The sequence below is a fragment of the Pygoscelis adeliae genome, unplaced genomic scaffold (genome assembly GCF_000699105.1).
Source record: "Pygoscelis adeliae isolate BGI_AS28 unplaced genomic scaffold, ASM69910v1 Scaffold637, whole genome shotgun sequence".
Classification (NCBI taxonomy): domain Eukaryota; kingdom Metazoa; phylum Chordata; class Aves; order Sphenisciformes; family Spheniscidae; genus Pygoscelis; species Pygoscelis adeliae.
Genome location: NW_008825168.1, coordinates 311,235 through 326,731, shown reverse-complemented (window position 1 = coordinate 326,731; position 15,497 = coordinate 311,235). Strand labels below are relative to the sequence as shown.

General features: G+C 46.3%; 2 protein-coding genes across 2 annotated transcripts in view; both read left to right on the top strand.

Moving 5' to 3' along the window:
- Window positions 1–105: 105 nt before the first annotated feature.
- Window positions 106–12,243, top strand: JMJD6 (jumonji domain containing 6). The gene is made up of 7 exons (XM_009328913.1): window positions 106–135; window positions 492–880; window positions 3,848–4,134; window positions 5,467–5,602; window positions 5,725–5,863; window positions 6,529–6,656; window positions 8,322–12,243. Exons 1-7 carry the CDS (start codon window positions 106–108, stop codon window positions 8,356–8,358), a joined length of 1,146 nt encoding a protein of 381 aa, XP_009327188.1. The 3' UTR covers window positions 8,359–12,243.
- Window positions 8,544–15,497, top strand: part of MXRA7 (matrix-remodelling associated 7) — a 40,131-nt gene continuing 33,177 nt past the window's right edge. Inside the window, exon 1 of the mRNA XM_009328912.1 lies at window positions 8,544–8,594. Within this exon, the coding sequence (XP_009327187.1) occupies window positions 8,544–8,594 (51 nt within the window). The remainder of the gene's footprint in view (window positions 8,595–15,497) is intronic.

Below are 15,497 nucleotides of genomic sequence, written 5' to 3'. Positions count from 1 at the left end.
GGAGAGCGTCGGGGCGGGGAGGGGGAGGTCAAGCAGCACCCGCGTTTTTTCCCCTCCCTCCGCCTGGCGAGGGGTGCGGGGAGGTCAGGGCCCCGTCGGGGTGGGATGGGCACCCCTCAGTGCCGGAGCGCCCACGTAATTCCCAGGCGCCTTCCCCCGGGTCCCGCGGGCGGCGAGGGGGGTGAAAGGCGGCAGGGGATATGTCAGCCGCAAGGGCAGGGGTGGCCTCTCCGCCCGGGCGGTTACCTCGGCGGGGAGGAGCACCAAACGGCTTCATGCTGCCGGTGTTACTGATGGGTGCGAGGAGCGGGGCGTGAGAAATAGGACTGCGGCCTCGGGGAGCTTAAAATAACACGTAGGCAGCTTGATACCCTGGTGGTGTGTGGAACAAAGTATGAGTGTGAAGCTCCTCCACACCGACTTAGAAAGCGCGGTTCTAGGACGTTAGTCTGGCCTAATATCTGGTCTGTATTCCTCTCTTGGTTTCACAGGATAATGTGGAGAGGGCAGATGCGCTCCAATTAACAGTGGAGGAATTTGTTGAGCGTTACGAAAAACCTTACAAGCCTGTAGTCTTGCTGAATGCTCAGGTGGGCTGGTCTGCCCAAGAGAAGTGGACTCTGGAACGACTGAAACGCAAGTATAGGAACCAGAAGTTCAAATGTGGGGAGGACAATGACGGTTATTCTGTGAAGATGAAGATGAAGTACTACATAGAGTATATGGAAACCACACGTGATGACAGCCCGCTCTACATCTTTGACAGCAGTTATGGAGAGCATCCCAAGCGCAGGAAACTTCTGGAGGACTACAAAGTACCCAAATTCTTCACTGATGATCTGTTCCAGTATGCGGGGGAGAAACGAAGGCCGCCTTACAGGTATAGTACAGTGACGGCAAGATAAAAGTAGGTATTTTCTATCTCATTAGCTATTCCTAAACAGGTATGATTGTCTTGTATAAAACAAAGTGATAGCTTTACGTCTGCTATTTTGAAATGAGTGTACATCTGTAACCCAGAGGGAGGGAAGGGCAGATTTGCGTATCACAGTGTTGCTACAAGTTTATGGGTTTGTTTTTTTTTTTCTTTTTTTCAAGTCAGTTTACCTCGCTTCTTAGATTTTTAAAAAAACTACGTAGTTACTGAAGGTAATGAAGGTTAATTTCTTGCTATGTGTGCCTTCTGGCTTTCAAATTTTAAGTACCTCAGGACGAGCTCCTGGGTTTTGCAGCAGTGGCTTATGTGCATAGTGGGATTTTGTTGAATTATGAGTCAGTCCTTTTAAGGTAAAGATCTTAAGCTAGACTAGTATGAAGTGTGGAGACTAGTTCTTAGCTCCTCTTCAGATGATTTTGAGAGACAACAGTATTTCACATCTGTGTAGTCTTTTCAACTCTTATTTTTGCATCTGATTGAAAAAGGATTGAAATGACACTTCATTCCTGAAATCAAATGCAACAACCTTGTATTTGGGGTGTTAGACAGAAATCCCTTTTGTATTTATGTTGATATAATGCTTCATAGCAGAATGAGCATAAGCTGAACGCTCCCAAGTAATTAAAGTCTTTACAGCCACATTATAATTGCCAGAGAATGCCTTGCCCTTTGAGTGATGTGAGGCTGTGATGTGGGTTTTTTTATTGTTTCGGGTTTTTTAGTAAAGTAGAACAAGGAATGAATAATGGTACTCTTTTCTGCAGTCTTTCACGTGTCTATAGTCCAGTTGTGCTTTTGCAGGAGTGAAGCATGAAACTAATTCCTATTTAAGATCACTGAAGTAGGTGTTTTTACAGTGTTGTAACAGACCCTTTTTATAATTCGCTTCTAAGAACATACAATGCTGTGATCAAACGCAAAAGCACACCAGGTGTAGTCTCTAGTAGAAACTGAATACGCTTACAGAACGGGCAATCATTTATCCAAGTTATAGGTAAACTAGATAATCTGGTTGTGACTCACTCACACTGATATCTCTTTCCCCCACACCCTCCCCACCTACAGGCACATGCTGAGCTCCTTGCTTGTGTTCTTGCTATTCACAATTCTTGTACTTTGTTCTGGAAAATGTGGGTTTGTTTGAGGCTGTTACCGTTTTTTGAGAGATGAGTGATGCAAGAGAGCACACTGATGCCTCCCGGAGTTAGGGGTTTCATCTAGGTACAGAAATGGATGAAGAGTGTCCAGTAGTTTAAGAGCATAATTGAAAATCCAACAGCAAGTGGTGCTTTCTAATCGTATGATCAGGACATGCACTGCAGAGATTGACCTCTGGATTGAGGTGTGTGTGATAGTGTATAGATCTTAAAATAAGAACTCGTGCTGTTTAAAGCATCTTTATTGGAGTTGTTCCTCTTTAAAATAAAGGCAGTAATTTTTGGAAGCCATTTACTGAAGCAGCTATTTTAGTTTGGGGGGTTGGGGATTGGGTTTTCTGCTTTTAAATTGAAGTTACAGGTTGTGAAGTTTTTAACAGTAAATTTGATGTCTTGTGGCAAACTGGGTTATGTTCATTGTCAATTAAATGCCCAGAGGAAGATGCTGGTAAATGATAGTGTTGCTAAATAAGGACTTTAAAATCTTCCGCGTGTGTAGATTGAGGTTATAGTCAGAGAAATGGTATTGAACAGTGGTCTTGTCTGTGTACCAGACAGATCTTTATGTGTTTAATTTCCTCTGACTTCTTAGTAAAAGCTTTGACTGTTCTGCTTGTAGTTTAATTAGCTTTCCGAGGCTAATATGAATCTAAAGAGTGAATTGACAATAGAAGTGACAAAGACCTGCCTATTTACGTTTTTATGGCTCTTTTGTGAAGTAGGAAGAGCGCAGCTTGATAACTCAACTTACAGTCCTACAATTGGTGCTAGCAAGTGGTACTTGGAAACCAGCTTAATTTACAGCTGCATTGGAAAGGGGAGATGGAGAGCTTGCTGACTTCCGATTTTTTCCTGAACCTTTGAACGCCTCTTGCTGGATATCGCCTGCCTGTCAGCCACACGATGCAGGGATCTTGTTGGTGCTTTAGTTTCTACCCTCCCTGCCGCCCAATAAACAATTATTGCCATTTCTTTTTCTCTTGATGCCTGATACTAAGTCACCTCACTTACCTTTATCTGGTATGGTAGATCTTACTGTTCTGTTACAGGGGAAATACGCAATTGAAGGTGCTGTTGCTGGTAAACATGTGTAGCAGATAAAGTTCTCTGCAGGGAGAAATAAACCTTGCAAATGGGGAATGAGAATATACATACCAAATCCTGAATGCTCACTGGAGAATAAGCTCTAACTGGTTAAATGTTAGAATGAAAGGCCTCTTGTAAATGAACAGAAGGCATAGAGGGAGGCCAGGGTTGCATAACTTTGCTCTGTTCCTTACTTGTATCGCCTTTTGTTTGTTCCTCATTGTTCTGCAGCTCTGGATCCATTTATGACTAGCGAATTTTAGAAAAACGTAGGATTAGGAGAATCCCCCTGCACAGTAAGAATCCTAACGCAGGCTGTTTACGAATGTGATTTAATCACATCTATAAACCTTGCAATAAGTATATATTTTATTGAGGAACTGTTTAAAACAGAATACAGCTATAAAATATAAAAAGCTATCTTCCCTTTCTTGTCCCAGAGTCATTCCTGTCCCAATTCATGTTGATTTTTAGGCTAAAGCCATGTTGTATCTTTTTGCTGTAGCGTGAGCCTAACAATCTCAAGGAGATAAATTAAGGAACTATTTCACGTACAGTTAGAAATGAAGGTAGTTACAAACAGCTGTAATTTTCTGTCTAATATGAAGAAAAGATAAGATAGCTACTTGCTTGCCCTATGACTAAAGGATTTTTTTCCCTCATGCAGATGGTTTGTGATGGGCCCACCTCGTTCTGGAACAGGAATTCACATCGATCCCTTGGGAACTAGTGCGTGGAATGCCTTGGTCCAGGGACATAAGCGTTGGTGCCTGTTTCCTACCAGCACTCCCAGAGAGCTGATCAAAGTGACGCGAGAAGAGGGAGGGAACCAGCAGGATGAGGCTATCACTTGGTTCAATGTCATCTACCCTAGGACGCAGCTCCCCACCTGGCCCCCTGAATTCAAACCCCTGGAAATCTTGCAGAAACCAGGCGAGACGGTCTTTGTGCCAGGTATGTACAAATCTCTCCAGTAAGGAATTCTGGGAGAGAAAAGCATATTTTTAACGTAGTAGAGACGAAGAGAATGTTTCAGCTTTCTTATATGGGCTCTCTCTTACAAAAGAAACTATTCTGAGCTGTTTCAAAAGGGATATACATTGCGAGGCGCTCTTTGAGACTATTCAGTTATTTTCTGAATGTCCTGAAATGTATATGGCCTGTAGCATAGGATTGCATGTGGTACAGATGACAGTACAAGTGGGACCTCAGTTGCAGCATCACAGGAGTGTGATCCTGAAATAAATTGCAGTAATAGGAAACCATCAAGGCATAAAATAATAGAGGTGTTTGAGTACAAGTAACTTCTTAGACAAAAATGTTTGAGATTACATACACTGTAGCAGATTCATGACTGAATTTTGCAGCCTGGGTAGTTTGACTGCATATGAATATTTCTTAGCTGTGGGAAAAGAACTACTTCAAGGCACTGACACTTTCCACCCACCTCTCTGTGGTTATGCTTCATCTTGCATTTAAAATCAAAAGCTAAAGAAAGATCTGATAAGGATGCCATTCTCTTCGAGTGGCTGCACATTGTGTGCCCGTTGTAACTGGGAGGTGAGGTGGCTAGTGGATAAAGCAGGTGAGTTCAGTGCCAAATTCTAACCTCTAACCCTTGCGTTGTTTTTGTGCAGTATGGCCCATAGCTTCTATCCACATTGCTTGTCCCTAACATACAGCTGACTTCATGTTCGAAGAGTGCCTTGTGATTGTCTTGGTGCTTATTAGTGACTCCTCAGTGTACCTTCTGTTAAGATTTTGTAGCTGTCAGGTTCCATTAAACTGTTTCCTTAGTCTTTTTATGAGGTTATAAGTGGGTTGTAAGAACACCACTGTCTATTTTTACCCTGTGTGGGGAAACAATTTTGCATCTATTTTTAAATGAAAGGTTAGTCTGTAGTCATAAGAACCTTACTAAATCAGCATGGAAAGTGCTCTCCAGCTTAACAGAGAGGGTCTCTGTGCGGGCTGGGTTACAATGGCTCTTGCTATTAAATAAGCCATCAGTAGGAAGTGTGTTGCTGTCAAGTCAGATCTTCAGTACTGCTCGTGAGCTGGATAATTTGGTCAGAGCATTGAGCAGCCTTCTCTAACAAGAATCTGTAAAGCATTGGAGCGAATCCTGAAATAAGACTTGAGGAAAGACGACGTGGTGGCAGACTCACCTGGGTTTGGGGGATAAGGTCCAATTTCCACCTGTGCTGTGGAAAAAGTGTACACGGCTGTTCTTGAACTTGCTTTTGGCTACGTAGCCAGAAATCGTCATTGGTGTTGTATTTATAGGTGGCTGGTGGCATGTAGTTCTCAATCTTGACACAACTATTGCCATCACGCAAAACTTTGCCAGTTGTACCAACTTCCCTGTGGTGTGGCACAAGACAGTAAGAGGGAGACCCAAATTGTCACGGAAATGGTACAGGTAAGAGATTTAGTAGCTTTCTTTTCATATTCTCTATTTAAAACAAAACCCAAAAATACCCTCTTCGTTTACATGCAGTGTTACCGTTCAAAGGCTAACCCTGAAATTTCAACTGTATTTAGGATCCTAAAGCAGGAACATCCTGACTTGGCGGCCTTGGCTGATTCAGTTGACCTGCAGGAATCTACTGGTATTGCTTCCGATAGTTCCAGCGATTCTTCCAGTTCCTCAAGTTCCAGCTCCTCAGACTCTGATTCGGAGGTAATGCTTTTTACTACAGTAGGTGATCCATATCCTGCAATTATATTGGTTTTTTCCATACCTGATCACATGTCCTCATCCTAATATTCATGTCTTATGGAAGAAATTAATAGAAAGCAACTAAACAAATCTACATGGTGGAGGAGCCTGTGGTCTTAGCAGGTTCTGTTTGCTGAAGCCTCTCTTTGTATTGCTAAATGAATTTGGTTTGTTTGATCTGTGTTCATGTTGTATATAAATCTGTCACTCATTTAGCTAAGCCATGCTTGTGTAAAATGGCTGCAAAATGGATGTTTTAAAAATGGGGAGGGGGAACAAGATCCAAAACCGAGACTGTCAGTTATGACAGGGGACGTTTCTAGGCACCTAAGTGCTACAGAAAGCACGAGTCTGCTCTCAGAAAATCAGGTCCTTCTAGGAGCGAAAACGAACATATCAGTTGACTCGCCCCAAGCCAGCTTAGTCAGTGATGAAATCTAAGAATATACCTGTTCCTGTTTTTTAAATGCTTAATTTAAAATTTATTTCATGTGTCTAATCTAAAATAGCATGTTCTTTGAGTATTGATTATTCAGGGTTGCTGAGGTAGCTCTTATGGTGAATTCCACAGCACAAAGAGTTTACTAGGTTTCTCTGAATTCTGGTTTCATCTCTTCATACTTCAGTGTGACTCTGGCTCTGAGACAGAGGGGATGATGCACCGGAGGAAAAAGAGGAGAACATGCAGCATGATGGGTAACGGTGATACAACTTCCCAGGACGACTGTGTGAGCAAAGAGCGCAGCTCCTCCAGGTGACCCGATGGCAACTGTTTTTTTTTTAAACAAGCAAAAGACAATACAAGGCAGAGCTGGCAGAGTTAAGACAGGGTGATTCATCAGGACAGAGGGATGGAGAGCAAGGGGTCCCTTGCAGAATGTACAGCAGTTGGCCAGTGGTGATGTCTTCCCTCCATGAACTATTTTAATTGCTCTAAACTGAAAACTAAGATTCTTGATATTTTTTTTTTAAATTAGGTTTTTTACTTTATTTAATAAACAGTTTTATTACTTTTCCTAGTTGTCTCTTTTAATAGAGAAAGTATTTTAATTTTTTTTAATGGGAGAGGTGGGATATTTTAACTGTGTTCTTCAGAGAGCACAAATGAATAGTAAACAGTTGAAGATGAGGAACGATCAGGCAAGACTCAGGTTTCGATGCCTTGTTGTCCAAATGGAAAACCTTCAAGTAGTTGTGTGGTTTCTCTTATTGCTGCCTGGATTACTTCAATTTGGCCCACTGTTTTATCTGTTAAAGGCAAAATTTATCCCAAATGTCTTTTTTTTACCTATTAAAAAAAAAGAAAAAAGAGCAAGTTTCTGTCAGTCTGGAGGGAGGGAACATTAATTTTGCAGAACCAAGAATAAATATTGTTTAGCATAAAGTTGCCGAGGAAGGAAGTTCGCTGGACTTGCCAGGTTAAAAACAGTGAAACACTGGGAATCTGGGAGTATACTGCAGGGAGAAACTTAGAAATTCTTTGCTAAATGAAGCATTTTTCTCATATAGCAGAGGCTTGCCAAAATTCTTAAGCAAACTCCGTCCAGTTTGGTTACCCGATGCTGCTGTATTAGCTGCCTGCCTGCGTTAGGGTGCTGTCTAGTTACTGAGCTCTTGGATACCCCAAGTGTGGCATGGATGCGAGTGCTGTGGTGACTGACCGTGTGGCCTGCTAAAGAAGGTGTGCAATAGTAATTAACCTGAAGAAGTCCAGATTCCCAGTATCATGCCTGACTTCCCAGTGTAGGGTACTGCCTAAAGACCTGTTTGCTCCTGTACGTGTGCCATTTATCTTGCTGTGATATATTGCTCTCTCAGTTTCAGGAGCTGCTCATAACTGAATACAATTGAATTACAAGTACAGAGCATCGTTAAACAGTTGGGAGAGAACTGTACTGACTGCTTATTTTGCCCTGGAGGTTTTAACAATTCGTTTGTTAGGACGTTGTCAAATCCCATTTCAGCAGCCAGTGTGACTTCAGGCAGGGAATGAGCAGCAGGAGGTAACGAACCTTAATGCAGACCCTGTTTTTAGGGAGAGGAAAAAAAAAAAAAGCTATACAAATGCAGAGCACACGTGCAGATCTGTCCTTCTGAAAATCCCGTGCATTTTTAAGTTGTTTGCATTTCAAATTTTGAAATAAATTTAGCACATTGCCTAGAACACTTGCTTTCCAGGTTTCGCTGTTCTTCCTCCGGTATGTTGATTGTTTTGCTCTGTGAGGATGGGTGGGCTTTCTGCTCCAGCTGTGTGATGGAGTAGTTGATAGAAACAGTTCCAAACATAAAATCTTACCTAGCTTGTACAATTCTGTAGGAAGAATAAGCATACAATTAACCTGCATGCTGCAATCTTTTTTGTCCTGATATGAGGGGAAATGCTATAGTTGTTGACAGGCAGTTGTACTTCTTTTGACAGGATTAGGGAATCTTGTGGAGGCCGCAGCTACCCCTGAGAGACAACAACACCCACCTAGAGGCAGCTGCCGATCGAAGCTCCATTAGCAGCCAGCCAGCTCTGTTCTACCCCCTTCTGCTTCTATTTCTCAGAGTCCTTAAGTTTTTGTCACTCTTCCTCGATCCAGACATCCGTCTTCATTATGTGCTGTCGAAGGTTGGCTCCTTAATAACTTCTAGGGGAATGCCCCGACTCTACATTATTGTGCAATGCTTTGTCCCCTCCGCGCCCCAAGTGAGTGCACTAATAACCCAGCTTTGGGTAAGGACATGCCAAGTATTTAATGGTTCACGTAACTGGCAAGAAAGACGACGGTCAGTTTTTAAAGAACTCTTTTTAAAACCAGCAGGTAAATGTAAAAACCTGCCTTGCTTTGACACTGTCATATGTTTACATGTTGTCCTGTACACTTGAGGAAAGGAACACCAGCCCTTTTGGCCTCTCTGAACGTCTGGCGGATCTCGCACCAGAATTTCAGGAAGGGAAGGTGGTATGAATGCTCCAAACACTGAAGCAACTTCAGCAGAGGTAACCGCCGACCTGAAGCATCTTTCGTGGTCTTAATCTACATGCGTACATCTAAGGTGCAACACCTTAACCAGCAACAGTCCATTTGCTCTGTGTCTGTTATGATGACTGGTAACTAAGATGCACTAGCACCTTGCGATAGGAAGCTCGATGGATCAGGAGAATCCTGGAGTTTCTTGCACAGCAAAAACCGTGGGGGAAAAAGTCAGCATTTGCCAGTAACTGCAATCCTTTAGGTGCAGGCGTGATGTTTAGCACTAGGCAACAACTGACAAAGTCTGACTCTTGTATCATAACAACAGTTGCTGGGCTTTAAATACCAAGCAGTTACAGGGCCGTGGGCTCATTCAGGCCAGTGCATGTCACATACCTAAATGGCTTTTCTTTGAGGTTACGGGTTCAGACGTTTCCAGAACTTGCGGTGCCAATTTTAAAGGACTGGGAGGGGGACGTGTTGTTGTTTTATGCTTTTTAAAAATGCAATGTGTTGCTTAAGTCTGTAGATGCGTTCGTATTATGCCGGGTAAAGCTCTCATCCCCAAGGGATCTGTTGGAGCTGCAGTTTTTTTTTAGCAGGGGCTTGTGCTGGCAGTGTCAGTGAAGAGGTCTGTCTAGCTGAAGGTGTGCTGCAAGGAAATGATCCTTCTTCTCTATCTGAACAGCACAGCCAGAAGCTAGCTGGGTTGGGGTGCTTCCTTGGGTGCTCTCCTGAGACCTAGGAGGTGGGTATTAGATCTCACTTCAGCCGCTCTTCTTTGGGAGAGGAAACTTGAAAGCAGAAGTGGTGTGCGTGTAGTAAACATGCAATAATGCCCAGGCACTGGTAGCAGAATTAAAGAGCAGATTGGCAGCCCTAGCTGTGACTTTCTTATACGTGTTGGGTTTGATGGAACCCAGAACATTGCTTGTCTGGGTTTTCCGATCTTTTTTCTAACCTTGGCTCTTCCTATTTAAACACTCTCCCTTCTTGGAGACCGGGCAATATCCTGTTGTACAAGGGAATCCTAAATACGTTTGTCAGGATCTCCGTTTCTGAATCTTCTGTGCCAGTCACTTTGTGTAGGAGCAGCGTGGTGGTGGAAAAATGGAGAGAAGGAAGGCTTTTTGGTACATTCTTTAGCTGTCCAGACTCCTGAATTTCCTGTGATAGCCAGACATAAGTGAGCACGCTTGCTCTGTAGACTGCTGCACATTCTTCCACAAGATTACTTCATTTAAAAAGAAAACTTCTCAAACTCCTGGCATTTTTGGCCAAAGCTGCCTTTTTTCCTGCCTGGTTGAACAGCCTGGGAGCCTGCACAATCTGTATGTCTTCTCAGACAGAGCAGGCTGCAGCTGCTGACTTTCGGAAGAATGTGGGGGCCTGGAGAGGAGAAGTCTCAAATCTGTCACTGTGAGAGGAGCCCTTAGAGAACTGTCCACTGCCCTCTTTGGTGGCTTGACAGTTAGTATGTCAGTAAGATGGCTTATGCTGTAGCTTGCAATTGCATTTGGCATGCACGGTTCAGTTGCGCAGTCTTAAAATCTTACATGTGCGTGAAAGCCTGATCGCTGTGCCGGGAAAGCCACACCTCTACCCCCAGAAGCACAGTGGGCAGATCCAGAGTGCAGAGTATTCTTCCATGCCTGTGAACTCTTCCATGGAGTGAAATAAAACAATTTCAGATTGAAGCCTGTGTTCGTTTGACGTCCCTCACAGAAAAGCAGTGTGTTTGAAATGGACTGCAGGCATCGCGATACCAGCAACGCTATACTGACTTCTCCACCAGGCACTTTCTGATACGAAACAAGGGTGTATCTGTTTAGGCTACCTGGGAATCGGGACTCCTGGGATCTCTGGTTCTTCCGCTTACAGGCTCTTGCCTCAGCCGAACTGGTGAGCTTCTGTCTTTGTTTCAGTAGATGAGGAAAATACCTACCTCACAGGGATGTTGTGAGGCTGAAATGTAATTACTGTGTAAGATGCTTTGAAGTCGTCCTCCCACAAAAAGGGTTCCAGACATCCTAAGCAACCTGAGACTTCCTAACCTGGTGTTAGCTTTTTGTAGCAGAAAACACTGGGGACGTGTTCAGCACTCTTGGCCACGTGGTGTTCTGTGGTGGCCCTTCCAGAATTGCTGTGTGGTACATAAATTGTAGCAGAACAAGGCTTTTTGTTTTCACCAGGGTTTAACTGTTGGCATTTCATGGCCTGCTCTAAACAGGAGGTCCTGCTAGATCGGGATTTTTTTTAAAATAGAACTAGAATAAATTATCTCTCATCAGGGAGTCAGCTTCACTGGCCTTACAGGAAGGGGGGGAGCTGGTGCTTCCCAGGCCCTCGTTCCAGGCCGGGTGAATGAGGAATAAAGTTAAAAACTGTGCTCCCCTTGTGCCTAGCTCCATGCTTGTGGGAGGCTGGCTGGGGAGAGTGGGTTTTGTGCTCTCACTTCTCCAGACTTTTGCATCTTGGGGCATCCGTGTCTCTTGTTCTGACCCCACTGCTTTTGCGTACTGTAGAGCCCCTGGATGTAGCAGGCTGCTGTGGTCCGGCGCCCAGACCCAGCGGGCCCCTCGTTTCCTTGAGCCCCAAAGCAGCAGCGCTGCTCTGCCTCGGCCCCCGCCGGCGCTCTGTCAGCCCGCTGGTGCTTTGTGGGCTGCCTTGCTCCCCAGGGACAGGCTTAGAGAGCCGCGAGCTGGGTTTGGACTGTGGGCTTCCCGACTGTACTGTGCGTATCGGTGTCATCGTCCTGCCTGCTCTGGCGAAAGGTAAAGGGATTTGTGAGCTCTGGCCGCGCTTTTGAGTCTGGTAACCAATACAGGCTTGTCTGCTGTGACAGTTCAGGAGTGGATGAATAAACGCCCCGTCAGAACTGTAGATGTGAACAACAGGCGCGCCGATCTCGGCACCTGTTCTCTGGACAAGTGCTGTGGGAGCAGGTGACGCCGAGGGAGCACTGGCATACCTTCCTCCCCTTTCCAGCTCGGGTACGCTGGCTCCAGTTTGTCTTCTCAGTTACGGTAAGCCTCTCCAAACGCTTAGAAGAAAGACAGCAACCTCTTTCATAATTAACCTAGACCCTTTTCCTCCCTGAATCCCCAGCCATCGTGGGGCAGGAAGCAAGACTGTTGACTGAATCAAATCCGAAATGCCTGTGTGGGCTAATTGTAATGGGAGGTTTTTGGCATCCCCCTTGCAAAGGGGGGAAGGAAAGAGCGTACTGATTCGTTGGACAGTCACACTGTCGGCTCCAAGCCCTGCCACTGCCGTTAGCTGCTTTTATCACCCCATCCAGCAGAGCTGGGATACTCTTAATTGTCTTGTTTGGATGATTGTGTTTTTGCTTTTTATTTTAAATAAAATCAATTATTTTGCATTATCCTGTCGGCCAGTCACTTTTTTCATATCATGATCTGAAAAAAAAAAAAAACCCCTACGGGGGTGCACCTCTGATGCCCAAAGTACCGCAGTATGCTAAATGGTGTTATAGCTACGGGGGTGCTTGGGGGACTCTCTCTAGCGCTTTCTCGCACGTGATCAGTACGTCCGTATGGTGGGGTGTGTTTTGGAAGCTGCTGGGGCTGTGGTGGCTTTGGGAGAAGGTTTGTGTCGGTAGCTTTGTTACCAGACTGCAGTGCGTGCTTCTTGCCCCCTTCCCTGTCCTCCCCGGGCGGTATGGCAAGAAGCCTTGTGTTGCGTCTCTCTTGCCACCTCGTACTGGCGAGAAGGGGGTTTCACCTTCCGGGTGTCGCATGCTGCTTTCGGCTTAGCTTCTAGATAAGAGGCACAGTGCAGAGAGTCGCTGTGGAAGGGCTGGATTCCAAGCAGAGAGCTGACCCACCTCCCCCCCCCATACCTGGGGGTTCAGGGAGAGAGCCGCCTCCGAGGGCGCTCCTGTGGGTCTGAAGCTGCCTCTTAACCGATTTGGTGTAGTGGAACAAGGGTTGGGAAAGTGGAAAGACTTGTATATTTTGTTAGTGAGCTTTGTTGAAACCAGTAACTGTAGGTAAATAAGCTGAAGCAGAGTGTGGGACAGCAGCCCGGAGGCTTTTGAAATATTTACATCACTACATTGTAGAATGGAACACCTTGGAGAGTAAATGGTTTTGTGGCAGCAGACAGCAAGTTTGCTCGTTTCTGCGTAAACAGAATTTTTGCAATTGCTCTTCAGCAGATCCCTCCCCATGCCCTGTCCGCATCCTCTGCTAGATGCAGACACAATTAGCTAATGAGCCCCTGCTCTCCGCGTGGGCGCTCCGGGCGCGTCGGTGCTTGGCTTTTAACAAGGCCCAATTCCAGAAAATGGTCTGAATTGTGGTGGCTGAAAGCTATGTAGGGCCATTGTCGAAATGCTTTTGTAACATACCTCTTCTGCTTCTCGTTCCCAACAGAGGCGATTTTGCGTGCTCCCGGCTTCGAGTCAATCCCATTGTTCTTCCAATCTGCAGGTACTGCTGGTACCTCCTTCAGTGCCACTGTGGCCTTGCAATCTGGACTTGATTTATTTTTATTCCTCTGATTTATCTACCTGTCTTCCTTTTTGTGACAGTTCCAACCCAATACCTCATTTCAGCAAGGAGGACGGCATACTGATTCTTTTTAATTGCTGCCGGGGAGCCAACAGGACAGGGTTACCCGAGTGGGAAATGCGGAGGCATTGTCGATGCTGTACCTGTGCCCATGTTCTCACTCCTTTCCTCCAGTTTGATGTAAAAGCAAATAACTACCGCTGTTTCTTTTGTGGCAGTTAGAAAGCAAGTCACAGAGAGAACAGGGCTGCATTCCTACTTGAGTGTTAGCCACGGCACTAAGGAGCTACGTGTTTTAAGACTGGTTTGGGATTAAACTAATATTCTTGCAGAATCTCACCTGCTTTTTCAAGGCATGCAAAGACTCCTCTGTGGGACCGCACCTCCTCTGTTTCTGGAGAAGTGTAAATTGAGGCAGGTAGAGCTGATTGGAAATGTGTTGAAAAGGAAATAATCATTCCACGTCCCTTCTGGTTTGAGAGCTGGCAGCTCCCACCTGTATGTGATGCCTGTAACCGTTGCGTGTCCTCTCCTCGTTTGACAGAAGGACCTAAAACTGGGGGGCTGCCACCGCAGCGAGCGTCTGTGCAGCCTGCCGGGAGGAGGAGGACCGGCGGGGGGGGGGGGGACCAGCGGCGGGCCCCGCCGTGTCCCAGCTGCGCAAGCAGGGAAGGCGTACCAGGGCTGGAGGAGAATTCCAGAAGGATTGCTTTTCTGATGCAGCGCTGCCTTGTTTAGGCCCGTGGCTGCATCTTTTCTCAGCTGTTGTGCTGCTCCAGTCCAGTCGGGACTGGACCGGCTGCCAGCGTCCGTGAGCTTTTGGTTCACTCTTAGGACTTGGAGCTTGTATCAGCTTGCCTTCAAGGGCAAGGCCAATTGTACAGCTGGTTCAAAACTTTGAAGACCATCAACAACAACTCGGAGCCTGCCCTAGCTCAGGGATTACACTGGAAAATGAGTTTTAACGTGATGGAAGAAGAGCTGCACTGGGCGAGACCAGAGGCCTAGCTAGCAGAGGGGTTAGTAATGGGAGCTTCGGGAGAAGGTACAGAAACAAGCACTCACAAGAGAGCTCTTCGGTAGGATCATTCCTTTCGGTGGGAGCAAGGTACGGCCATCCCCACCCTTGGGCTGGCTCGGACCTCTTGCTGAGCTGAACTCTTCTTGTGTTTAGTTTTCTGCCACTCGTGAATCGAACCAGCTCTCTGAGCATCACTGCAGCATGAGGACTAGCGCACAGCCGGGTGTGCAAAAACAAAATGAACAGCCAGCCAGATGGGTTAGTGACCTCCGAGCCCGCGTCAGCTGAAGAACAGGGCAAGTACAGCGACGTTTCCTGGGATAGCTTCTAATTTCTGGCATCGACGCAGAGAGGACGTTGCTGTTCTTGGCAAGGAAAAAGTGGTGTCGCTGGCTGGGAGCATGACTGGGGCTCGCAGAAACGATCTGAGTTCGGACCGGTTGTACGACCAGTCTGTGCTCAAGCTTTACGTGAGGGGAAATGGGTTCTTGGAGGACCCGGGGAGGCAGAATCATCTGGCTGGAACAGGCGCTGTCTGAAGTCGCTGAAGTCTGTGCAAACCAGCAGCTGCTGCTTTCCCCGCTAGAAACCAGCATGTATCTGCTCACCTCACTTCACAGGATCTTGTAGACCCGTGCGTGGGTTACAGCTGTGGTGGAGGGAGAGAGGGGTACTGAAACTCCGCTGGCTTCAGCTGACTTCCTTGCTTTGGGTGGGAGGGATGCATCTGTGTAAGCAGCTACTGCCTGCGCAGCTCACGTGCTGCGGGAGAGAGTAGGAACACGCAACGTGGTAAATCGGGTCTTTTTTTGTGCCTACAGAAAGCTCTCCCGGCTGTTCAGCGTGTCGTACCCGGGAGGCTGGGAGCAGCGCCCACCGTAGCGGCCTGGGCTGCAGGGAGCCAACCGAGCTAAATCCCTCCTGCAGGCACAGCATTTTCCGCGGCGGGGGATGCTTCCCGGAGCAGTTGTCACCGCAGCTCTCCTGAATCCCCCTTTGTTGGTAAAGCTCTTCAGCTGTCACCCAGCCCTTTGCTCCCCCCGCCGCGGCCTGGAGCTGACAGCCCTGTAAAAGCAGCT

Bases quoted from the DNA above. Each gene is read 5' to 3' on its own strand.
- JMJD6 (XM_009328913.1), top strand. From the start codon at position 106: ATGGGCACCCCTCAGTGCCGGAGCGCCCAC. The intron at 136-491 runs GTAATTCCCAGG...TTGGTTTCACAG, and splicing joins CTCAGTGCCGGAGCGCCCAC to GATAATGTGGAGAGGGCAGA. The intron at 5,864-6,528 runs GTAATGCTTTTT...TTCATACTTCAG, and splicing joins CCTCAGACTCTGATTCGGAG to TGTGACTCTGGCTCTGAGAC.